This window comes from Peromyscus californicus, unplaced genomic scaffold (assembly GCF_007827085.1).
Source record: "Peromyscus californicus insignis strain IS unplaced genomic scaffold, ASM782708v3 Scaffold_17__1_contigs__length_78620276, whole genome shotgun sequence".
NCBI classification, from domain to species: Eukaryota; Metazoa; Chordata; class Mammalia; order Rodentia; family Cricetidae; genus Peromyscus; species Peromyscus californicus.
In genome coordinates, this window is record NW_026294469.1 from 25,343,064 (window position 1) to 25,367,173 (window position 24,110).

General features: G+C 48.5%; 2 protein-coding genes and 1 non-coding gene across 4 annotated transcripts; 2 read left to right on the forward strand and 1 right to left on the reverse strand.

The window, feature by feature from the left end:
- The first annotated feature begins 1,203 nt into the window (after positions 1-1,203).
- LOC128113152 (U7 small nuclear RNA) lies at positions 1,204-1,266 on the forward strand. Its single transcript, XR_008219369.1, has one exon. It is a non-coding gene; the product is annotated as a U7 small nuclear RNA (small nuclear RNA).
- A 1,451-nt stretch (positions 1,267-2,717) lies between these two features.
- Smim33 (small integral membrane protein 33) lies at positions 2,718-4,382 on the forward strand. Its single transcript, XM_052742754.1, has 2 exons — positions 2,718-2,905; positions 3,917-4,382. Exons 1-2 carry the CDS (start codon positions 2,718-2,720, stop codon positions 4,380-4,382), a joined length of 654 nt encoding a protein of 217 aa, XP_052598714.1.
- A 3,330-nt stretch (positions 4,383-7,712) lies between these two features.
- Sting1 (stimulator of interferon response cGAMP interactor 1) lies at positions 7,713-15,255 on the reverse strand. 2 transcript variants are annotated; one of them, XM_052741890.1, is made up of 8 exons: positions 15,109-15,255; positions 14,780-14,871; positions 14,191-14,417; positions 13,878-14,061; positions 13,519-13,627; positions 10,127-10,365; positions 8,838-9,024; positions 7,713-8,409 (listed from the first exon to the last, which is right to left on the reverse strand). In XM_052741890.1, the coding sequence occupies exons 3-8, from the start codon at positions 14,415-14,417 to the stop codon at positions 8,216-8,218; spliced, it is 1,140 nt and encodes a 379-aa protein (XP_052597850.1). In that variant the 5' UTR covers positions 14,780-14,871; positions 15,109-15,255; the 3' UTR covers positions 7,713-8,215. The 2 variants fall into 2 exon arrangements, with proteins under 2 accessions (XP_052597850.1, XP_052597851.1); XM_052741891.1 differs by lacking the exons at positions 14,780-14,871; positions 15,109-15,255 and having other exon boundaries at positions 14,161-14,236.
- Between the last annotated feature and the right edge of the window lie 8,855 nt (positions 15,256-24,110).

Here is a 24,110-nt window from a genome sequence, read left to right on the forward strand (position 1 = left end):
TTTGAGGTCAGCCTGGGCTACTTAATGAGATTGTCTCAGACAAAACACAGAACATTGGTTATGATGGTATATGCCTACCATCCTAGCACTCAGGGGATGGAGGCAGGCAGATTGTTTTTTTTATTTGTTTGTTTGTTTGTTTGGTTGGTTGGTTATTCGAGACAGGGTTTCTCTGGGTAGTTTTGTGCCTTTCCTGGAACTCACTTTGTGGACCAGGCTGGCCTGGAACTCACAGAGATTCGCCTGGCTCTGCCTCCCGAGTGCTGGGATTAAAGGCGTGTGCCACCACTGCCCAGCCAGATTGGGGGTTTAAGGTCATTCTTAGCTACATAGTGAGTTTAAGACCAATCTAACCCACATGAAACCCTATCTCAAAAACAAATTAATTAATTTAAAAAATTAGAGAGGTGCCTTGCTGTGGTGGTGCGGGCCTTTAATCCCAGCACTCGGGAGGCAGAGGCAGGCAGATCTCTGTGAGTTTGAGGCCAGCCTGGTCTACAGAGCGAGATCCCGGAAAGGCGCCAAAACTACACAGAGAAACCCTGTCTCGAAAAACAAATAAACAAAACAATACAAACAAAAAAACCAAAAGAACAAAAATAAAACAAAGCAAACAGAACCCATAGAGAAGGGGCTGGAGAGATGGTTCAGTGGTTAAGAACACTGGCTGCTCTTCCAGAGGTCCTGAGTTCAATTCCCAGCAACTACGTGGTGGCTCACAACCGTCTATAGTGGAATCTGTTGTCTTCATTGCCATAAAGGCATATGTGCAGATAGAGCACTCATATACATAAAATGAATAAATAAATCTTTTTTAAAAAAAAAGAAAGGAAAGAGTGCCTTGCAAAGGGACATAAATCAGAGTTCTATAGGTGTTTGGTTGGTTATCATAAGGTAAAAACAAATGTGTGTTGAGGTAAGGAAGTGAGGATTTCTAGTAGATATTATTATATGTTATAAAACATTTATTTTTGGTGTGTACTGGGAGGGGGTGCATTCCATAGTGTGTGTAGGTCAGAGGACACTTGTATGAGTCAGATCTCTTCTGCCACCATGTGGATCCTGAGACCAAACTCAGGTCATCAGTGTTGGGAACAAGCACCTTTACCAGAGGAGCCATATCACCAGCCTGGGACTTCTGTTTTGCTGGGGACGTTTCAGGTCCTTGTTCTCAGCACAGAAAAAGGACAAATCTTTACAGTGAAGTGTTTCGGCTCTTTTAGAATTTTGTCTAGCAGGTTTGTGGTTTATCCCGGAGAGACTCCTACCCTCTTCACTACCCCACCTCTCCACCCTTGCAAAAAAAAAAAAAAATGCCTGCAGTGGTAGATGTACCAGCTACCACCCTCAGCCGATGTTTCCGTATCTGTGTACTGCATTAACGTCCCACTGGCTGCACAGTGGCCTAGACCTACAATCTCAGCACTCTGCAGGCAGAAGGATCAGGAGTTCCAGGTCAGCCAGATCTACACAGTAAGCCCTGTCTCAAAGGACAGGGAGGAAGGCGGCTACATTATATTCCATATGTATATAGAATGACTATGTGTTGGCTAAAAATCAGGGCTAGAGAGATGAATCAGTGGTTTCGAGCACTTGTCTCCCTTGCTGAGGACTGGGGTTCCATTAGAAGTACCCACACAGTGGCTCACAACCATCAGTAACTCCAGTTTCAGGGGATCTGATGCCCTCTTTTGAGCTCCTCAGCCACCAGATATGTACATGGTGCACAGACATACATGCACACAAATACTTTTATACACAAAATAAGACAAATAAATCTAAATACAACTCTACTTAATGCACAATGTTAAAGTAAATAAAATAAAAATTTTAAAAGATGGCTTTGCCAGAGGGTGCTGGCACATGCCTTTAATCTCAGCACTCAGGAGGCAGAGGCAGGTAGGATCTCTGAGGTCAAGGCCAGCCTGGTCTACAGGCTGAGTTCCAGGACAGCCAGGGCTACACAGAGAGACCCCGTCTCAAAACAACAACAAGAGTAATAGCTGGCTTAGCAAACAAAGATGCTTACTGTGCAAGCCTGGCTGAACCAACATAAAGGTGGAAAGAAACAACTGGACAAAGTTGTCCTTTGATCTCCACACACATGCATGACACAAGTGCCCCCATTCACACCATGTATATGCACATACATACTCACACAATAAATAAATTCAGAGAACTATTTTAGTTCTTAACATTTTAGAAATAAATGTGGTAAAGCAAAAAATGGATGGACAGAGTTGTTGGGCTACAGAGATTCAGAGGCATGATATCCAGTCTATTATGTAGGGTATGTGATCTATACTCTGTCATGCTTGAAATGTTGTACATAGAACAAGGAAGAGCAAAGGACCTTAGCTTCAGGAAATGAGAGTGGGCAGGTCCTAGGGAGGGAATAGATGACGGCCAGGTGTCCGGAATCCGCTGGAGGAGAAGTGGGCAGGGCAAGTTAGGCTCCTGAGCAGCAGGAGGCATAAAAGGAAGTGCCTAGGAGGAAGATCAAGGTACTCTCAGAGCTGGAGGCTGGCCCTGGGTAGCCTAGGAGTTCCTGTAAGTACAGGCGCGGGAAAGAACGGTGAGGGTGTGTGCAGAGGGTGTGTGCCCAGGAGCACCGCAGACGTGGCAGCTCCGGGTAGGGACTGAGCTAGGGCAGTGAGCTCTTTTCCTTTGCCCAGCTGGTATCCGGTCCCAAGGGAACGCTACTCCAGCCCCGGACAATGCACCAGGTAGACTCTTTGCTCGCCCCTTCCTGCCAGCCTGGCCCGACTCCCTATAGGGCCCTAGACCCTTCCCAACCTAAGCTTCCTTCCCGCTTTGTGCACCTGGGGTTGCTTTCCTGCCCCTGCCTGGAGGCCCATGAGAGACCCGCCCCCCAGCCCCCCAGCCCGGCCCTGCGCGGGCACAAGTATTGAGTTGGGATCTAGGGACAGTGTGAGAGAGGGACAAAAGGAAATAGTTTGGTCTGATCAGCCTCTCGTGGCTCCAGCTGCCGTCTACAGAGTGGGCCAGGCCGAAGGCTCAGAGTTAGAGGGGCCCCCAACTCCCAGTGTAGAATGATGGCTGGAGGGAGGGGGACCACCTCCCTAACTCTGGGCTTCCCTTCCTTCACCGAGATCCCTCGTCCCTACTCAATATCCAGCAGGGCAGGGACACACTAATGACATGGGTTAGTCCTCCGCATAGAGGACATAACTAACGGCAGAAAGACCCAGAGATCCTGGCAAGGGTAGCCTGGTGCAGGATCTCAACCCATCCTGCGCATAACCAGGAATCAACACCAGACTCCAGCCCTATCCAGGCCTCTAGAACTTGGCCCCAGGCCCTAGAGGGAATGAGACATACTTATGATGACGGTATGGGCATACATCCTACCTCACACCTAGTTTCTGGGGTTCATGTCCCCTCTTCCTATCCCCTGCCCAGGGTACCACTCTTCTGCTTCCCAGTGACTCGGAATAGGGGAGCCTCCGGGACTAGACAATGACTCCCTTTTTCCAGAACATCTCAAAGCAGCTGCTGCTCACTGCCCACTGCCCAGGATGTGGGGCAGCAGCCCAAAGAGTACTCAGATTTCCAATGCAACACCAGATCTATTTGTGACTCTTGCCGGAGACCTGGGAAGAGGGAGCATTGAGAGGAGACTTTGGGGGCAAACTGTATTTAGAATGCCGGACTATAACGAAGCCTCTCCCTTTGCCCTTTCGGAATGACTTTAACACCCTGTCTCTCAGGGGGGTTGCTTTTCTGTCATTCTCTCTGGCTTCATTTCTGTCTGTCTTTACTTCTCCACCCCCCCACCCCCACCCCCGTAGCCGCAATGTCTTTGTCTTTCAGTTTATTGTTCTTGAGTGTGTTCAGGCCCTCCTCTCGTTCTCTCTCCCCTCCGTCACTGTCTCTGGGGATTTCTGTCTCTCAGATCCCTTCCTCTCCTCTGTCCTTTTTCTGTATGTCGATGCCCATGCCAACTTCGGCCATCTCTCCTCTTCCCCCAGGATGGCCACTATCCCCAGCCTTCTCCACCTGTGAATGGTTCATTGGAACAGGAACCTCAAAAGCAGCTCCCAGAGATGCTAGGTGAGGTCTGGGAACCGCCTCGAGGGGACGGACTGCCACTCCTCTCGGCCATCATCGCTGCCTTTGTCCTACTAGCGATCTGCATCATCCTGGCAGTTCACTTTGGGCCGACCTTGCACCAGGGCCATGCCACCCTCCCTACAGAGCCTCCAGCCCTAAAACCAGAGAACGGCATTTACCTCATCCACTGGCGGCTGCTAGACCTCCAGGACAGTCACAGAGAAACCCAGCAGGGACTTGCTATTCCTCGCTCTGGCCTTGTTCTAGATGGGCACAGGCCCAGCATTGATGAAATCACCTATCTGTAGGAGGGTGATGTGGAGTTAGCCTGACTGGTCTCAGAACAAGACACTGGAATGTGGATTGGAACCTGGATGTCAGAGCTGCTGACAGGCCTCTGGACTCGGCTAAGCAACCCTCAGATATTTAATGAGAAAGCTCCACGGAGATAAGAGAAGTGAAAACCACCTGAGGACCTTGCCCACAGACACGGTGCCAAGGCCACCCTTACAAAGTTTCCCCTCAGGGATCTCCAGATCCTCCTCAGAGTTCCTGTTCCCTTCCTGTACCTCTCATCTCCATCCCTTTTGGAGCAAAGTGAAGATTCCATCCCTGAGCAGGAATATCAGAGGTCTACAGAGAAGGCCCTGCCTCCGCACTGCCGATCCAGGGAGAGCTAAGGCGAGAGGAACTGTGGGGTGTCTTCTCTGAGGCACTGGGGACTTGGGAAAAGAGGCACCTCTGTTGCCTTTCAGCCTTTGGAGGGCACCTTGGCTCTTAGCCTAGGCCTTGTTGATGACATCCAAAGCCCTTGGAATCCTTGATCTCCATGTAAGAGTTCCAAGACCAGCCTTGATTTGTCCCCCAACTCTGCCTTGACATCCTTGGGTGTGATGGGGGGCGGGTTGTGAGCTCTTATTACCTCTTACTTTCTGAGTAAGGGTGGGCCTGTTGGAACAAGCCTAAAATTCACTACAAATCACTTCCAGATCCAGAATTTTCCAGCTGGTGGGGAAACAGGAAAAGAAAATGAACTCTATGGAACTTGTTCGGGAAAGGAGGGGGCATGAAGGAGTCCATCACTGTTGGGAAGTAGCATAGTTCATCCTGGAGCCAGGAAAATGTGGGCTGGGACCAGGAAAACTAAGCCGGGCTTCCTGGTGACTCTCTCTCTGGAAAGGCGCCCTTCTCTCTGGTACCTCAGCGCCTCATTTGTGTTACAAACATAAACCACATACACTGGGCGCGGTGGTGCAGCTTTCTAATCTAGTGCTTGGGAGATGGAGACGGAAGTTCAAGGTCATTCTCAATGACACAGCAAGTTTGAGGGCCAGCCTAGACTACACGATACCCTGTTTATTAAGAAAAGAGGGAGGGCGCTGAAGACACCACACTCAGTGGTTGGGAGCCCTGGCTGCTCTTCCAGAGGACCGTGGTTCAGTTCCCAGCACCCACATGGCAGCTCACAACTGTCTTTAACTCCAGTCCCAGTGGATCTGGCACCCTCACACATTGCGTGAAGGCAAAACATCAGTGCACATAAAATTAAAATAAAGTTAAAAAAAAAAAGAAAAGAAAAGGGGGGGTGGTTAGTTGTGCTGGTGAATGCCTTTAATCCCAGTACTCAGGAGGCAGAGGCAGATGCATCTCTAAATTCAAGGCCAATCAGTCTCACATAGTGAATTCTAGGCTAGCCTGGGCTACAAAGTGAGGCTCTTTCTTTAAAAAACAAACAAACAAAACATTTGAAGACATTTATGAAGACACCTATGCTGCTTGACCCTTGGGGAAGAGCCTTAAGGATTAGTCAACCTTAAGGCCCTGGCCTGGGGGAACCCCACAGAATGAGAGAGGCTGGGAATCAGGGAAGTGGGGGAGGAGCAGAGTGGGGTCAAAATCTGTACAGAGAATGAACTCACCTCCTTCTCACTGCTTAAGAGGCAGCTGTGAGCCCGGAGGTAATGGCACACACCTTTATCCCAGCACTCAGGAGGCAGAGGCAGGCTGATCTCTGTGAGTTCAAGGCCAGCCTAGTCTACAGAGTGAGTTCCAGGAACCCCTGGGCTACACAGAGAAACTGTCTAAAACCAAACAAAACGACAACCCACCAACCATGGTGGACACAGGAGGTACCAAGCAATGAGGCCAGGATTTGAACTTGAGCTACATCAGCTCCACGGCCTAGGAACCACCCTGGGGACTGGTGGGCTGAACAGAGTCAAGCTGGGGAGGCCCTTGATTCTGGGCTGGTTGCTAGAGAAGGAGTCAACACTGTGTGTGATAGAGACTCCTCAGAATTGGGGTCAAGATGGCAGTGACAGAAAGAGAAGGGACTGCCCACCCCCCATTCCCCCACCCCCCATCCCACCCCCTCACCCCTCCGCCCCAGGCCACTTGATTCCCGTGGCTCTGCTGTCCTCAGAGCAACTGGCTTCCTCTGACATGTATGTATGATTTCTCCAAAGTGACACTCGAGAAATAGATGAGGGCCGAGGGAGGGCACGGCTCAGCGGTAGAGTGCTTGCCTATGTGAACAAGCCCGCAGATTTGATCCTCGGTACTGGAGAAAACACATACACATAAAACAAACAAAAACAAATACATAGTGGCATCCTGAGCCCTGGTGACAGAAACAAAGGTAGAGAGCGGCCATGTGGTAAGCCTGGGTGGAGCTGGAAAGATGAACTGTCTGCCCTCCCAGATGGGGGTAACAGTGCTACCACAATGCTGTTACAACGGCCATAAGGTAGGCTAGGTGACTGTCACCCAGTGTTCCCAGGGAACATCCTATCTACTCACATACGACCTCCCTGATCCTTTCACAACTTTCTCGTCTGTGAACATCTGTCCAGTGGCCTCTGCTTCTCTGGAAGGTCCCTTCCCCGAGACACAGCTGTGTACCACTTGTGAGATCGGTGTGCTAACACCACTCAGCCCGGCTCCTTCTGCCTGCCATTGGAGGCAAGGCCATTGAAAGCAAAGGTGGGGTGTGCCCTCAGTGTGACTGGTGGGCTCTGTCTGGATTGAAATGACACCTGTCTACGATTCCCCGGTAGCAGGGTGAGGAGGCATGCAGAAAGTGTGCTGCATACGCAGCCACACGTGGATGTCAGAGGTGATACATTCCAGTGCCTCAGCCATTGCAGCCTAGACGGCATGCTCAAACTGGGTAATATGAGGAGTGCCTTTCAAAGGACCACGTACAAGGGACATGATATAAAGAGACCACAGAGAGTAAGTAAGCCAGCGTCATACAAATACCAGTGCTAGGGGAAAAGGGAAGGGACCCTTCCAAAAACGTGAGACTAGATATGTTCGCAGAAAAGGTGGTCTGGCTGGACGGCCCACTGTGACTGCATATAGTTAACAAAACAAATGCTCCTGACTTGCCCTCCTCCCTCCCCCCATTCATCTACTGAAGCTCCTGCTGAACATACACGACCAGAAGCTGGTCTGCTGATACCACCCAGACTGGTCAACAAGGAGCAGAGAATGCTGGAGCATCCATGGGAAATACTTGGCCTATCTTTCTCTCTTTTTTTTATTAAGAAATTTTTTTTATTCATTTTGCATACCAATCACAGATCCCCCTCTTCCCTCCTCCCGCCCCTCCAGCCCCCCCCCCAACCCATCCACCCCCATTTCCTCCTACAAGAAGGTAAGACCTCCCATGGGAAGTCAGCAGAGCCTGGTCCATTCAGTAGAAGCAGGTCCAAGCCCCTCCCCCTGCCTCAAGGCTGTGCAAGGTGTCCCACCATAGCTAGTGGGCTCCAAAATGCCAGCTCATGCACCAGGGATGGATCCTGATCCTACTGTCGGGGGGCACCTTAAGCAGATCAACCTACACAACTGTTTCGCTTATGCAGAGGGCCTTTGGCCTATCTCTTAAGTTTACCTGGCAATTGACACTAAATTTCTACATGGTTAGTCCTCACAAAAACCCTATGAAGTAGGCAGGGCACCCATTATAATCCCGTTCAACAGGGGAGTAGGCTGAGGCTCAGAGAGGCTAAATGGCTTGCCCAGGAACATGGGACTCATCTGGAGATGTGAAATTTCTGTGAGGTCCTCCAGCCATTGAGGGAAACCACAGTCAGGGGCTAAAGGCCCAGCAGCAGCTCAGACCAGGCTGTCTCATGCCTCAGATGAGGTCAGTGCGCAGGGGGAGAGGCTGCTCCATGTCACTGATGAGGAGTTTTGGCTCTTGGGACAGCACAGAGGAATGAGACACCACTGAAGTCTGGGGGCCACTCATGGTAACTTCTTCCCTTTCTTCCTGACGAATGTGCCGGAGAACCTCCTGAGACAGTGAGAAACTGTTTCCATCTTCGGGTTCTGGAACAGGAAATGTAGGGTGGGGGTTAGGTGGAGACCTTACACACTCCCAAAAAGGATGCATGTACCCTTAGGAACTGCTAAGGCGATCCTTCAGCCTCCTTACCCTCTCCCAATCTACCCACAGCTTCTGGGGGGAACCCAGAGCTAGAGGTGGTTGTCAAGGTCACAGATGCCCACCTTCCTGCTTTTAGAAATGATGTTCAGAAAGGGCAAAGACCTGCCTAAAGGCCACTTAGCCAAGGAGTGGCACAGTCAAGTCTCGCCACATTCAGGTGGCAAAAGATGTCTACCAGAGGAGGAAATGGGCACGCACGACCCCTCTGACCACGTGGGAAAGTCCAGAAAACTCTGCTTCCTTGCTCTCTGACCCCCTGTGAGACAACGGGATTCCTGATTCCTGCCCTCCAGGCCTATCAGTCTCTCACCTTGGTAGGCAATGAGGCGGCAGTTGTTTCTAGATTCAGGGACGTTGGCCAGGATGTCTTCAAGTGTCCGGTAGAAGAGTTTGGCCTGCTCAAGCCGATCTTCCCGACTAAAGCCAGCTTTCCCATCCTGTGACATGGCAAACAAGGTCTGCAAGGGGGTAGCATACTCCAGGATACAGGTGCCTGCCTGGAGGAGGTGAGAACAACATTAGACTGAGCCAGGACCCTGGCAGACGAATTGTGGGCCTGATGCCATGGGCTATGGCCCTACTCCCTCAGTCTGCAGAACAAGAGTCCTGGGACATGACTGCCCCCTTCCTAGCTTAAGGCCTGGGGTACCCTAAACACTCTTCACAGATCCTTCCCCCATGATCCTAGAGCAAGGTAATCTGGCTGAAAATGGAGTCTGGGGGAGTGCTCTGGGGTTTTGCTTTGCTCTGGGCTTTCCCACACCCAACTCAATTCTTCAAATGCTCTCACATTTCACACTTTCATTATTGTGTCCCTGAGCCCCACTTCCCTCTGTTGTAGAAGTAGGGATCACAACATTCCCTGCCCCACAGGTGTAGCACAAATCTTAGAAGGTCTTATTAATAAAAAAAACAAAACAAAAAAAAACTCGGGGCCAGGTGGTATTGGGGTGAACGCTGAATGATCAGAGAAGCAGAACAAACCACAGCCAACCTCGACTTGCCAGTTCCTCAGCTGATTCTATTTCCTCAGACTGGAAACCTCTGTGTCCTCATCCGGAATGAATCTCAGCTGAACTGTTGCTCAAAAGCCTAAAAGCTTAACCAGGCTCTAGTTCCTGGTTTTCACACCTTATATACCTTTCTGCTTTCTGCCATCACTTCCTGGGATTAAAGGCTCTTGTTACCATGCCTGGCTGTTTCCAGCGTGGCCTTGAACTCACAGAGATCCACATGGATCTCTGCCTTTGGAATGCTATCTATTTTCTGGCCTCTATGTCTAGGGCTGTTCTGTTCTCTGACCCCAGATAAGTTTGTTAGGGTGCACAATATTTTGGGGAACACAATATCACCACACACAGGTTGGTGGTAGGCTTAAATGAGGTGGCTATTTGGTGCACACACGCTAGCTTCTGGTATACAGTAAATGCTCCATGAAGATTGCTCCTCAATGTAGTTCATAACTGAATCTTGCCTTGTCCCGGATCAGCTGTGCAACCAGGCTCAGAAAAGAGTTAGGAGTTCTTACCAGCGTGTGGCTAGGGACCCAGGGTTCTGGGGAGGTGGGCCTTTTCCCCAAGCCCAGTTCTGTACACTTACTGGCTGCCCATTCTCCAGAAGCTCATAGACACTGTTGGAATAAACCCGATTCTTGATGCCAGCACGGTCTAGGCTTTGCTGGGGCAGCATATCTCGGAAGCGAATGTTGGGGTCAGCCACACTCAGGTCGTCAGGCACCCCACAGTCCAAGGGGAAGAGAATATATAGCCTTCGGCTCCGTGCTCCCTGTAACATGTTGTTATGTAGCTGATTGAACATTCGGATCCGGTCCTGGAGTCCTGCCGTGGAGAAGCCCAAGAAATCATCCCATTAACTTTGTCTCCCACCCAATCTAGAACTGAGACCCAGGTCAGACCCAGCCAGTGGTTAAGAGCACTGATTGCTCTTCCAGAGGACCTGGGTTCAATTTCCAATACCCATGTAGTGGCCATTCATCTGTAGTTCCAGTTACAAGGACTCTGATGCCCTCTTCTGGCCTCCATGGGTACTAGGCACACACATTGTGCACAGACAAACATGCATTCAAAATGCCCACATGCATAAAAATATACTTTAATACATTAAATTAATACATAAATTAAATATATAAATCTTTAATAAAGTAAGATTAAAATGAAATATGAATGATAATGGTCCCATGTAGTATATGAGTTAAAAGAGAAAAGGAACATTAGAGAGATCTGGCATGTTATAAATATTTTTCAAAAGCATTCGTGGGGGCTGGAGAGTTGGCTCAGCAGTTAAGATTACTTACTGCTCTTCTAAAGAATTTATTTATTTTTATTTTATGTGCATTGGTGTTTTGCCTTCATGTATGTCTGTGTGAGGGTGTCAGATCTTGGAGTCACAGACAGTTGTGAGCTGTCGTGTGGGTGCTGGAAATTGAACCAAGGTCCTCTGGCAGAACAGCCAGTGCTCCTAACCGCTGAGCCATCTCTCCAGACCCCTTGCTGCTCTTCTAGAGGACCTGGGCTCATGATTGCTAACCATCTGTTACTCCAGTTCAGGGGAGCCAATGACCTTTTCTGGCCTCTGCAGGCACCAGGCACTCACATGGTACCCAGACATACAAGCAGGCAAAACACCCATACAAGTAAATTTTAAAGAACAAAAAAGCATTCATGGAGAGCCAAGTGTGGTGGCACATGTCTGCAATCCCAGTACTTGAGTCAGAAGGATCACAAGTTCAAGGCCAGCCTGGTTTACACATGAGTTCCAGGCCAGCCAGGGCTACTAGCGAGTTTCTGTTTCAAAAGACAAAAAGAAGAAAAGGGAAGGGAATGATATGGGGAAACTGGCTGTAGTGGCACACACCTGTAATCCTAGTTTTTAGACTAAGGCAGGAGGAGAATTAGCAGTCTGAGGACTGCCTGGGCTTCATAGTGCACCTACAAGCACATAGCACACAAAATTCACGTAGGCACACACTCACAGACACAAGTTATAACAAATAAATCTTTGCCAGGTGGTGGGGGTGCACGCTTTTAATCCCAGCACTTGAGAGACAGAGGCAGGTGGATCTCTGAGTTCGAGGCCAGCCTGGTCTACAGAGTGAGTTCCAGGACAACCTGGGCTACACAGAGAAACCCTGTCTTTAAGGGGAAAAAAAAAAACCTAAATAAATAAATCTTTAAAAAAAGAAAGACGACCAGGCTGGGGAAATGACTCAGCAGGTTACAAAGGCTGACACTGTGAATTGGATCCCCAGAACCCATGTAAAAGGCCAGAATGTGGTGGAGTGTTATAATCCCAGCACTCCAATAGAGAGATCAGAGGCAATGACAGGGGAGCTGGTTATGCAGCCCCAGAAACAAGAAAGACCTTGCCTTGGGGGCTGGAGAGATGGCTCAGCGGTTAGGAGCACTGACTGCTCTTCCAGAGGTCCTGAGTTCAATTCCCAGCACCCACATGGTGGCTCACCACCATCTCTAGTGGGATCTGATACTCTCTTCTGGCACGCATGAAGACAGAGCACTCATACATAAAGTAAATAAATAAAATTTAAAAAAAAAGAATATTTAAAAGGAAAAGAGAAGAAAAGGAAGAGAGTGCGTGGAGAAGGTGGAAGGAGAGAACGGACTCCCAGTGTTGCCCTCTGACCTCTGTGCACACACCCGCACTCATACACACACAAAAGCAAAAATTCTAAGGGAAGGAAGAAGGAGGCAAGCATTGGGAGACGACCTCGGGCAAAGCACTGACTAGCTTTTATCACAATTTGATTTACTATACACCAGGCATAATAATGATACCCTTGGGCTGGTAGTGTAGCTCAGAGGTGTACTCAGCTCAAAAAAATGACACAGAGACTTATTAATTATGAAAGTTTGGCCTTTAGCATAGGCTTGTCCCCATCTAGCGCTTATAACTTAAATTAACCCATTTATATTCATCTACATCCTCTTTTTAAGTTCTTTTTTTTAAGTTTTTTTTTTTTTTTTTTTTTGGTTTTTCAAGACAGGGTTTCTCTGTGTAGCTTTGCGCCTTTCCTGGAACTCACTTGGTAGCCCAGGCTGGCCTCGAACTCACAGAGATCCGCCTGTGATCTGCCTCCCAAGTGCTGGGATTAAAGGCGCGCACCACCACCGCCCGGCTGATTTATTTTTTTTTATGTGTACAGTGCTCTTTCTGCATGCCAGAAGAGGTCACCAGATCTCTTTACAGATGGTTGTGAGCCACCATGTGGTTGCTAGGAATTGAACTCAGAACCTCTGGAAGAGCAGTCAGTGCTCTTAACCACTGAGCCATCCCTCCAACCCCATTAATGTATATTTTATCATGTCCAGAAGTGATACGGTCTATTTCTGCCCAAAAGTCCCGCCTATCTCTCCTGCCTAGCTATTGGCTGTTCAGTTTTTTATTACACCAATCACAGCAATACACTTTCACACAGTGTACAAATATCTTACAACACAGTGGTAGAGTGCTTACTAGGCATGTGTAAGGCCCCATATTCAATCCTCAAGACAATAAATTAATTAATTACAAAACAATAATAATAAGCCAAGTGTAGTGGCTCACACCTATAATCCCAGGACTTGGGAGGCAGATGCAGAAGGATCAGAAATTCAAGGTCATCTTCATACACATAGGGTGTTTTTTGTTTTTGTTTTTTATTTTGGTGTAACAGTCCTGGCTGTCCTAGAACATGGTCTGTAGACCAGCCTGGCCTTGAACTCACAGAAATCCACCTGCCTCTGCCTCCCAGTGCACCACCAGCTCAGTACATAGGGTGTCTTAAAGCACCCAGGGCTTTAAAACATTTGTCTCAAAGATCACACTCAAACTCTATAACACCCTTCACATGGTTGGGGATGCTCTAGGAATAATTTATTTTGTGGTAGACAAGGAAATGCTTCAAAAAGCATAGCAAAAAGTATACCAGAAGCCGTGTGTCTTGTCTAAAAATGAAGAGGCAGAAGTTGGCCTACCTGGCAAGATCAGCCGCAGGTACCCAATGTAGTACGACCAGGCCAGCCCTTGGGCAACATTGAAGCTCTTTTTTTCACAGATGGCAGAGATTTCCGCTGGGGCCAGGCTCTATGGACAGCGGGAAGGGCCTGAGGGACTTCCAAGAGGGACAGGACAGCCAGAGCCCTTCTCTTGCAGGAAGCTTTCCCAATCTGCTACCCCCTTGCTCTCAGTGATGCTATTGAACCCACCGACCCATGTCTCACAGCTCTACACCCAGCTCTCCAATCTTCAGTCTCAATCCCAGCACTGAGCTCAGACAGGTCAACGCTAGTCATGGTTCCATCTACCCAAACCACCTACCTCTTCTGGGTCCTACCTGGAAGCCTAGAAGGATGTTGAGGGACTGTGAGAGGCCCAGGAGGGCAAACATCCAACAGAGATGCGGGCCGGTAGTATTTGGGAGGGAACAGTAGAAATAGAAGGACAGGAACAGCAGGGCCGTGCGGCGGATGGGGCAGCCCAGGCAAGCACGTACAGCCTTCCAGTATTTGCCCTGATACCTGCAGGGCACAGCCCAGCCTCAAATCCCAGCCAACTCAGCCAATGAGGTTCAGGGAAGGCCAAAGTTAGGAGTCAAGGGGGTGAAACTTGTTGGGTACCCAGTCTCCATGGGGACTGCAGAGGGTCACCTGGAGCGGACATGGCACAGCTCTTCAGCCAGACAGCAGACCTCTTTCAACAGTAGTCCGAGTTGCAGGGAGGTTAGGTGGAGTACCAGGTACCGGAGTGTGTGATTTGGGGGATCCCCAAGCCCCCAAAGGATCATCAGGCTGGCCACCAGCAAGACCAAGGCTGCCTGTTTGGATCGGTGACCTCTGGGACGTGGGATGGATGGATGCAGGCTGGAATATGGCATCTGTGGGCATCAAGAAATCCTCATCTCTGTTTCTGGTCCTCTCCTGCCCTTCACAGACTGAGGTCCAGACTGGTCACCTCCCTGGGTCTCCCATCCCTTGATTCCCAGCTATTCCCACAGGCTGCTCTTGGAGACACCTCTAGGAGATGTCCTGGGTGCATAGTATTCCACAGCACCTGTCTAGGAAAGGTATATTGTAAACAGAACCCATGCATGCATGCCCCCACTGAGCCCACTGGTGTGATAAAAAAAAAAGTGACAACCCAAGACCTAGACCTTAAAGTGTCCTATGCCAATCTGCCCACCCAGGGTTGCTCCTGCCGTGGAGTACCAGGGCAGTACTGCCACATTTCTAATCCTACCTTCAGCCTCCTAGACTGAGGTGTTCCTGGAGCAGGGGAGACAGGGAAGAGCTGTACAGTAGCTACTGGCAAGTGGCCTCCTCAAGTGTAGACTAAAAATGAAATGTTAAAAACAACTGCAGCTTCCTCAGTAAAACCGCAGCCCCGGTCCCTGACGAGATCACAGTTTTGGGTACTCTAGGGAGAAGTGCGTTTCCTGCCAAAGCACCACCCCCATCCAACCCTGCCAGCCTTAATAAACCAGGTCTGACTATAGGAGAGGAAATGAGACAGCCCCTCCGGTGACCTTGCTGAACCCCCAAACTTAGGTTGTGTAGAAAGTCACTTACCAGCAGCCACAGCTCTGCACTCTGGGTTCCTCTTAAACTCCCAGGATGTAACACACTCCAATGGACACCCTGGAGGACTCCACACAACCCCACCGGATTTCCAGATGCCCATAAATCCGATATTACTAATGCGTGGGATATTGGGAGGGGAGGGGTGGGACAGGAGAGGTTGAGAGGGTAGGGTAAATGGCACGTTACTTCCTGAAACCAACCGGCTCTGAGCAGAATTTGGTGGAAGAAGCCTGGAAGAGGAGGGGTGCTCAGTTCTGGGAAATGACACGCCTGTAACTTAGCTCAGAATGGCAGAGTGGGCGGGACGAGCACTCTAAATCCTGAATCTGTTTCACTCAGTCCCCCCAGGTCCCCAGGCAGGTGGCTCTAATTCTCTCCTGGTTTTTTTGTTTGTTTTTACATCTACAGCTATTTCTTTATTGTTGGGGCCTGGGGGACTAAAATAATTATTTATTCTTTCCTTTAACTATGTGGGCACCAGGGATCTAACACATCCTTAGGCTCAGCAGGAAGCACCTCTTCCCAGCTAGCCAGCCAGCCAGCTCTTTATCCTCCTTTTACATGAGGGTGAGCTGAGCTCGGAGAGGTACAATAACTTTACCCAAGTGAGTGAGCCCTTGAAGCCCATGAGTTGCAGATGAAAAATGCCAGGACCATGACTCATGTAGTTTCCCTGGCACAGGGAGAATCTGGCTGCTGCCGCCCCTGGACAAAGGTTGTTCATTCCCTCCCAGGAAAGAAAGTCCTCTCCTGGGTCCTCCCCACATCACAAGCAGACACAGGGAAAGACAGACATTCAAAGATGCCCCCTTGCCTCCCAGGAACACTTTGGCTCCCTGGAAAGTCTCTGGATTTTTTTAAAAGAAGTTCCTTGAACTGCAGGGAACCCCCTACATTTTCCCTTCCCCACAGTTGGCTTACATAAAGACATAAAAACGGTAGATGACAGCAAGAGAGATGTGATGACTCCTTGCAGTAGGAATCTAGGTGATTTTTATTCTGTTTTCCCTTCATTCACCACATGGAATGAAGAACATTATTTGTATTATGCAAACTGTTTGCAGTAACACAGAAGGGTGGGTGTGGCGGTGCATGCCTATAATCCCAGCACCAAGGAGGCTGAGGTAGGAAGAGTGCGCTGAGTTTCAGGAAAGCCTAGTCTACATAGTGAGCAGTAACAACGAAGTATTCATCAAGGAAGGGCTGGAGAGATTGCTCAGAGGTTAAGAGTCCTGGCTGCTCTTCCAGAGGACCCAAAGTAGATTCTCAGTACCTACACAGTGGTTCACAACCATCTCTAACTCCGTTTTCAGGGGACTAGATGCCTCTTCTGGTCTCTTCCAGTACCTGTCATGAAAGTGGTACAGATATACATACATGCAGGCAAAATATCACACATACTAAGTAAGTAAATAAATAGACAAATAGATATGCTTGTTGTTTGTTTTGTTTTAATATCCAGTTAGAAGAAAACTTCTTGACATTGCCTCCATCTGGGCACTGTTTTCTACTTGCTCTGCCCCCTTTACTCATCCATTACTCTGGGCAATGGAGTGCATTCGTGCCACAGAAGGTACTGAGCCAGGTTCCTTAGGAACAGTTAGATGTGCCTAGCAGTCAGGAGCAGGGAGTAATGGAGACCAAGTGTCTTAATTAGGGTTTCTATTGCTGTGATGAAACACCTTGGCCAAAAAGCAAGTTGGGGAGGAAAGGGTTTATTTAGCTTACACTTCAGCATTGCTGTTCATCAGTGAAGGAAGTTAGGACAGGAACTCAAACAGGCCGGGATCCTGGAGGCAGGGGCTGATGCAGAGGCCCTGGAGGGGTGCTGCTTACTGGTTTGCTCCCCATGGCTTGCGCAGCCTGCTTTCTTATAAAACCCAGGCCCAGCAGCCCAGGGATGGCACCACCCACCATGGGCTGGGCCCTCCCCCACTGATCACTGAATGAGAAAATGCCTTACAGCTGGATCTCATGGAGGCATTTCCTCAGCTGAGGCTCCTTCCTCTCTGATTACTCTAGCTTGTGTCAAGTTGACACACAAAACCACCCATACAACTGATCCCTTGTCAACTTGACACGCAAACACATCACTATTAAACCACAACCCTTCCTTTCTTACTCATCTCCATGATCTTAAATAACTTTAAAAGTCCCACAGTCTGTACAAATTCAAACACATTACAATTTCAGTTCTGCAGGTTGGTGGTGGCACACACCTTTAGTCCCAGCACTTGGGAGGCAGAGGTAGGCGGATTTCAGTGAGTTTGAGGCCAGCCTGGTCTACATAGTGAGTTCTAGGACAGCCAGGACTGTTACACTGGGAAACCCTGTCTTGAAAAACAAACAAACAAACAAACAAAAATCAGTTCCTTTAAAATAGTCCATCGAAGGCTGCACCATCTTAATAGGTATTTTCTAGGGTTGGAATTTCATCCCCATTGTAAGGTACTAAGTGGGTAGGGACTTAGTCTAACCACAATGTATAAAGATGAGGCATTTCAGGGGTGATTAGGGTTAGAGAAGATCATTAGGGTGGAGCATCTATTATTTAAAATTGTTGGTTTTATAAGAAAAAAAGACCAGTGGAGATACACATTGTCTCTTGTCTCAGCCAGGCATCGTGGTATACTTCTGTAATTCCAGCACTTGAAGAGTGGAAGCAGGAAGTTCACGGTCATCCTTGGCTATATAGTGAGTTTTAGGACAACCTGGACTGAATAAGAACCTGTCTCACAAATCCAAACCAAATAAATAAATACATGTCTCCTGTCTTTGGCCCCATAATGCCCAGCCTGGCTATTTTGCCAGCAAGAAAGTTAATACTGAGTGAGGGCCCTTAACCTTGGACCAGAACTACAAACTGAGAATAAACCTGTTTTCTTTGAAATCTCCCAGTTTGTACTGTGCCCTTAGCAACCAAAAACAGACACAGTCATACATACTGGAGGATGGGACTTTAGCACATCTCCTTGGGGGTACAATCAAATCCCTAGCCTGGTCCAATGATAAATACAGGAAGCCTGGAGACTTGAGTAGGACCCTGAGGCCATGCCTGAGAGACAGGGCCTGCATGTAACTATCCTCAACATATAGACAGGCAAGGAGTTTGTATTTGTCCAAGACTGACTATCTCATCAGCCAAGAGGAAGGCCACAGAGGAAAGTTGGTTTCAACAAGAGGAAGGCCACAGAGGAAAGTTGATTTCAAGTTGCTGTCTAGCATCCAGGCTGCTACTTTCAGGTGTTTTGTTTGTTTGTTTGTTTTGGTTTTGGTTTTGGTTTTTTTTCGAGACAGGGTCTCTCTGAGTAGCTTTGCACCTTTCTTGGAACTCAGTTGGTAGCCCCGGCTGGCCTCGAACTCACAGAGATCCGCCTGGCTCTGCCTCCCGAGTGCTGGGATTAAAGGCGTGCGCCGCCACCGCCCGGCTTCCAGGCCAGTTTCTCTGTCTTCTCTGACATCCATCATTGATGCTCTTGGAAGAGAAATAACCTCATTTACCCATGCAGAGGAAGCTTGGTCCTGACGCAGTGTGAACGTCCTGGTGGCCTCTGGCCTCTCACAGCCGCTCTGGCCCGCACAATCTCAGCATCTCTTAATCCTAGTAGGGTATCAACATTGGGGAAGTTTTAATACCAGTGACCCTGTGGGACCTGTGATCCAGTCCGACTTCTTGTGATTCCGTCTTCTAGCTGCGTGGCCTTCGCCAGGTGCAGTTATGTTATGTCCTAATTCCAACATTTAGGAGGCAAAGGCTGGAAGATAGTGAGACGAGTCTACAAAACATACTTAAATAGCGTAATTATACTTGATCTTAGCCAAAAGACCAAGAAGTGATAGCAGCATCAAATACCTTTGTGGAGTCCGGTGGTGGCGCACGCCTTTAATCCCAGCACTCAGGAGGCAGAGGCAGGTGGATCTCTATGAGTTCCAGGCCAAACTGGTCTACAACATGAGGTCCAGGCCAGCCAGGATTACACAGAAAAACTCTATCTCAAAAAACAAAGGAAAAAAAAAAAACAAGAAAAATTACATTTGTGGTATGATTGAGTCATCACCACTGTTAGCAATTTTTTTCATCACCCCAGACAGAAACATGATACCCATTGAGTAATCATTCTCTATTCCTCTCTTCCTTCAGCTCCTGCTGATCTCTAAATTATCCTCTGACCTCTAACTTCTGCCTTTTCTAGATGTTCTTTTCAGATCATGTGGTACCTGCTTGTTTTTAATTTTAATTTTTTTTGAGTTATATATATATATAGTCAGGACCCTAGACCTTAGCACAACTGATTCCATGATGGAAGTACCATCAGTCAGGCCATAAAACTCAGCATATGAAAACAAAGACCCAATCTATCAAAGTTCTAGAAAAGTCTCTAAAGGCTTTTTGGCTTCTGTAGTTCTGCTTCTGGCTAACTGTCCTTGTTAACTGAAGTATGTCGACTCAGGATATGGCTTTTTTTTTTTTTTTTTTTTTGCTTAAAAGTTCACCCTGGGAAAAGCTAGGGGCTGCAATGGGAACCTGAGCACCCAGCATAGTTGCCAGCCAGCTAATAAAGACTTTCTATTGACTTGAACCCATGTCTGAGCAGTCTTCCCCAGTGAATGCCCTTCACAGGTTTCCTTACGGCATTGTCAAACAAAATGTGTGTATTTTAGCGAATTTCTGCGCCCTCATCTCCTCACCTCCCCCACTTCCTACCCTTTCCTGTAACTACCCCTCTGTCTCCTTTCTGGTTTCACTTCACCCTTCACGAGGCTTGTTTTCTTGCCCTCCCCCCCACTTCCTCAGGACCTCTAACCACTCTTGGTCTCCTTTCTAGGTGTTGGGAGTTTTTGTTTGTTTGTTTTTTAATGATTTTTAACCCACATTTACATGAATTTATATAATACATGTATGTATATATGTATTGCAAGCCAGGATCAGAAGTTCAAGGTCATCCTTGGCTACATGGTAAGTTCCAGAAGAGCCTGGACTTCCTGAGCTCCTGTCTCAGTGCAGGAAGGGGCGTGACGATGTCTCAGTGCAGGAAGGGGCTTGTTACTAAGGCTGACAGCCCCAGTCCTAAGTTTGATCTCAGACCCTACCTGTTGGAAGGAGAGAACTGATTCCCGAAAATTGTCCTCTGACCTCCACACCTGTGTGCACACACACCCTAATAGATAAGTAATGTAATCGCTAAATTTAATTTTAATTTTTTTGTTTGTTTTTGTTTTTCAAGACAGGGTTTCTCTGTGTAGTTTTGGTGCCTGTCCTGGATCTCGTTCTGTAGCCCAGGCTGGCCTCGAACTCACAGAGATCCGCCTGGCTCTGCCTCCCGAGTGCTGGGATTAAAGGCGTGCGCCACCACGGCCCAGCCTAAATTTAATTTTAAAAATCTCCAGGAGGTAGAAAAAACTATATATAGTTTTAATGTATATATGTATATACTTTATATATTTATACATATATGTATATATGTGCGTGTGTGTGTATGTGTGTGTCTGTGTGTACACACACACACACACACACACACACACACACACTCATACATTTGAGGCCTAGAGGTGCAGACCTACAACCCCAGCTACTTAGAAGGATAAGACAGGAGAAGCTCAGGTTCCAGGTCAGTCAGAACTACAGAGTGAGTTCAAGGCCAGCCTGGGCAACCTAGGGAGACAATCTCAAAATCCAAAGAAAAAAAAGGACCAGGTATGGAACTCAGTGTTGATGTTGGGTAACAGCCTTAGGTCATGAGGAACTGAGTCAGGCTATGCAGGGCAATAACCCCTAGCCATAAAGAATGGATTAGCCCCAGCTTGCCTGTTCTGCTCCACCTGCACAAACAATATGCCCACGTATGGAAAAGAACCCACCCTGCTCTTCTTGAAATCACAAAAAAAATAGCTGTAACTTCCTGGTAACTACTCATGTATGTGTGTATGTGTATACACCTGCCTCTCAGGTCCTCTAAATGAGCTCCACCTTCATCCTGCAGGAAGGCTGAGGCCCTCACTGTTCCAATAAAGCGACTTAGCCTGTTGAGATGGAGCCTGTTTGCCTCATTTTTTTTTTTTATAACAACAAACTTTCCATGATCGACACAGAGAGACCTTCCCCAAGAAGCACCCCCCAGGCTTCTTGCCTCTACCTCCCAAATGCTGGGGTAACAGGCTTGCACCACCACACCCAACTTGTTTTTATGGTGTGTGTGTGTGTGTGTGTGTGTGTGTGTGTGTGTGTGTGTGTGATGCACGTGTGAACATGCCTGTGTGCAAAGTCCAAATGAGGACATCTGACATCCTCTATCACTTTCTGCCTCATTCCTTCCAAGAAAGGTCTTCCTGAATTCATAGCTTGCATTTTCAGTTAGTCTGGCATCCAGAAAGTCCCATAGATCCTCCCGTCTCTGTCCCCCAAACATTGGTGTTGTAGGCATGTGAGCGACCATGCCTAGCTTGTTACATGGCTGCTAAGACCTGAACGTCAGGTCCCCACGGTTGTGCAGCGACACTCCTAACCACTGAGCCATCTTTCCAGCTCCCTTCTGGGGTTTTGTTCTGTTTTGATGTGGCTTTTGTTTTTGTTTTGAGAAGGGCCACTATGTAGTCTTGGCTGCCCTTGAACTCACAGAGATCCCCCTGTGTCTGCCTCCACAGTGCTAGGATTAATGGAGTACACCACCATCCTAGCTTGTTGGGGTTTTATTTGTTTGTTTTGACATGTTTTCATATAGCCCAAGCTGTACTAAGATTCAGGCTAGTCTTGAATTCCTCTTCTCCTGCCTCAGCCTCCCATGTTCTGGGACAACAGGTATGAGCCATCATACCAGGCTTTATTTGTTTCTTGGGGGTTTTTTGTGTTTTGTTTTTTGAGACAGGGTTTCTGTCTGTAACCCTGGCTGTCCTGGACCTCCCTTAGTAGACCATGCTGGCCTCAAACTCAGAATCACTTACCTTTGCCTCCTGAATGCTGGGATTAAAGGCATGTGCCACTACTGCCTGCCTTTTTAAAAAAAAATAAGGTTTTTTTTATTATTTTTAATTATGTGTAGATGTGCATATCTGCACATGGATATGTTCACATGAGTTCTGGTGCCTGAGGAGGTCACAAGCAATGAGTCCCCTGGAGCTGGAGTTATAGAAGGTCATGAGGTCCCCGATTGGGTGCTGGGAACAGAGCTCAAATGCTCAACCACTGAGCTACCCCTTCAGTCCCTCTTCATTTTAGGCGGGCCTCACTCTGTGGTCCAGGATGGCCTCAAATTTATTCTTCCAGGTTCAACCTCCTAAATGCTCGTTATAAGTATGGCTCACCATGCCCACCGGTCCTTGGCTTTTTGGACAGACCATAAGCCATAGGAGGGGAGAACTTAGCCTGTTCACTTGCCAGTGTGGTCCCAAAGCCGACACACAGTGTCTTTAGTCATAAACTGGTGACAAGTAAACTCCGTGGAGCCCAGCAACCTCTCTAAACATTAGAAGAACCTTCCCCTGTGACCCTAGACAGCATACCCAAGAGAAGATAAGTGAGTGTCAAACTTGGGCTGGATGTTAGGAAATGCTTCTAACAACATCCACTGCCTTGGCTGAGAGCACGAGGCAGTGGCGACTGGGTTTGCAGGAAGCCTGGTGAGCTCTGTGAGACACAGGCTGAAGAAAGACTCCAACCCAACCTGAGGTTCTGCATCCCTGCCGTCCCAGGCCAGCGGGGCAGTTAAGGAAGTCACAAGGGTGCCTTAGTCGTGGGAGGAGGGGAAGGGGTGTTTTTTTCCACTCCAGGAACTTGCTTCTGATTCAGGCTGGTGGAACGGAGCTGGTCTAATTCAGTTCCCATGTCCCCATCTGCCTGCCTCTTTCCAGGCCTGAGATGCCATGTGACCGGCACTAGTGACACCTGGTGGCCAGTTAAACTAAAAGCCAGCTGGTCAGGTTTGTACCTCAGGACCTAGTACAATGTCTGGCATAGAGAAGACCCTCTCTTTTGAGGGGTAAAAGAATGACTGAACATAGACTGTAGAGAGGAGGGGGGTGCTGTGTCCACATGCTGGAGGCCCACCAGGGGACCAATCAGGACCCCTAGAAGGGCCAGACAATTCACCTGCTCAGCATGAGCACAGAGGGGAGCCTCCAGTGGTTCTCTCCTGCCCCTCTTCTGCGCCTGTCCTGTGCTCCAGGGACACCTGTGAGGCAGGGCAAAGAGCTATTTGAGGAAAGGACGAGTTAATTAAAGCTGCACCTGCCTCTGGGCTCGATCACGCCCAGGAGCTATGAATAGAGCCCAGTGGGTTGGGATGGGAATGCTTGAGCAACGCTCCTTCCAGAAAGAGACTCTGGGGTGTAGTTCTGTCATAGGGTATGTGCTCAGCATGCATGAGTCCTCACCAAAGGAATGGGGGGAAGCAAGAGGAGGGGAGGGAGGGAGGGAGGAAGAAGAGAGGGCTCTGAAGCTCAGAGAAGGCCGAAACTTAACTTTCCACAGCCAGACTGCCTCGGAGTCAGGGTTCCCAGTACTAGTTCCTTGAGCCGTAGCATTTGAGTCCCTAAGACAGAAACACAGACAAAAAGAGCCCAGCGGAACAAGCAAGGCCCCTTGGCCTGCCAGGCCGGAGGTGTTACATCTACCGTGAACTCCGAAGCACACCCCTGCCCTTCAACCAAACAACTATTGTCTGCCCTAAACTGAGTGTGGATCCCCACTCAACCCACCTACATCCCTTTCCTTAAATACTCTGCTTTATAGACATCTCTGGTTTGCCAGAACTGGTTTGCCCTCTCAGAACCGTTTCCTTGACCACAAAAGATTGCTGGAAGTGTGTAAGAAACTAAATGCCAAGTGCTGAGAAGTGTTTGGTACATGATAAACATCTAGTATGATCTGTAACTACCCAGTACTTGAAAAGCTGAGGTAAGGGAATTGTTGCCACAAGCTCAAGACCAGCCTGGGCTATGTAGTGAGTTCCAGGATGGCCTGAGCTGGGCTACAGAGTGAGACCCCCCTACAGAGT

Excerpts from the sequence above, each read along its gene's own strand:
- Smim33 (XM_052742754.1), top strand. The coding sequence starts at position 2,718 with ATGCACCAGGTAGACTCTTTGCTCGCCCCTTCCTGCCAGCCTGGCCCG. Across the intron at positions 2,906-3,916 it reads CCGGCCCTGCGCGGGCACAA|ATCCCTTCCTCTCCTCTGTC; the intron begins GTATTGAGTTGG and ends TCTGTCTCTCAG.
- Sting1 (XM_052741890.1), bottom strand. The coding sequence starts at position 14,417 with ATGCCATATTCCAGCCTGCATCCATCCATCCCACGTCCCAGAGGTCAC. Across the intron at positions 14,062-14,190 it reads CTGTGCCATGTCCGCTCCAG|GTATCAGGGCAAATACTGGA; the intron begins GTGACCCTCTGC and ends TGTGCCCTGCAG. Across the intron at positions 8,410-8,837 it reads CCGCCTCATTGCCTACCAAG|AACCCGAAGATGGAAACAGT; the intron begins GTGAGAGACTGA and ends TTCCTGTTCCAG.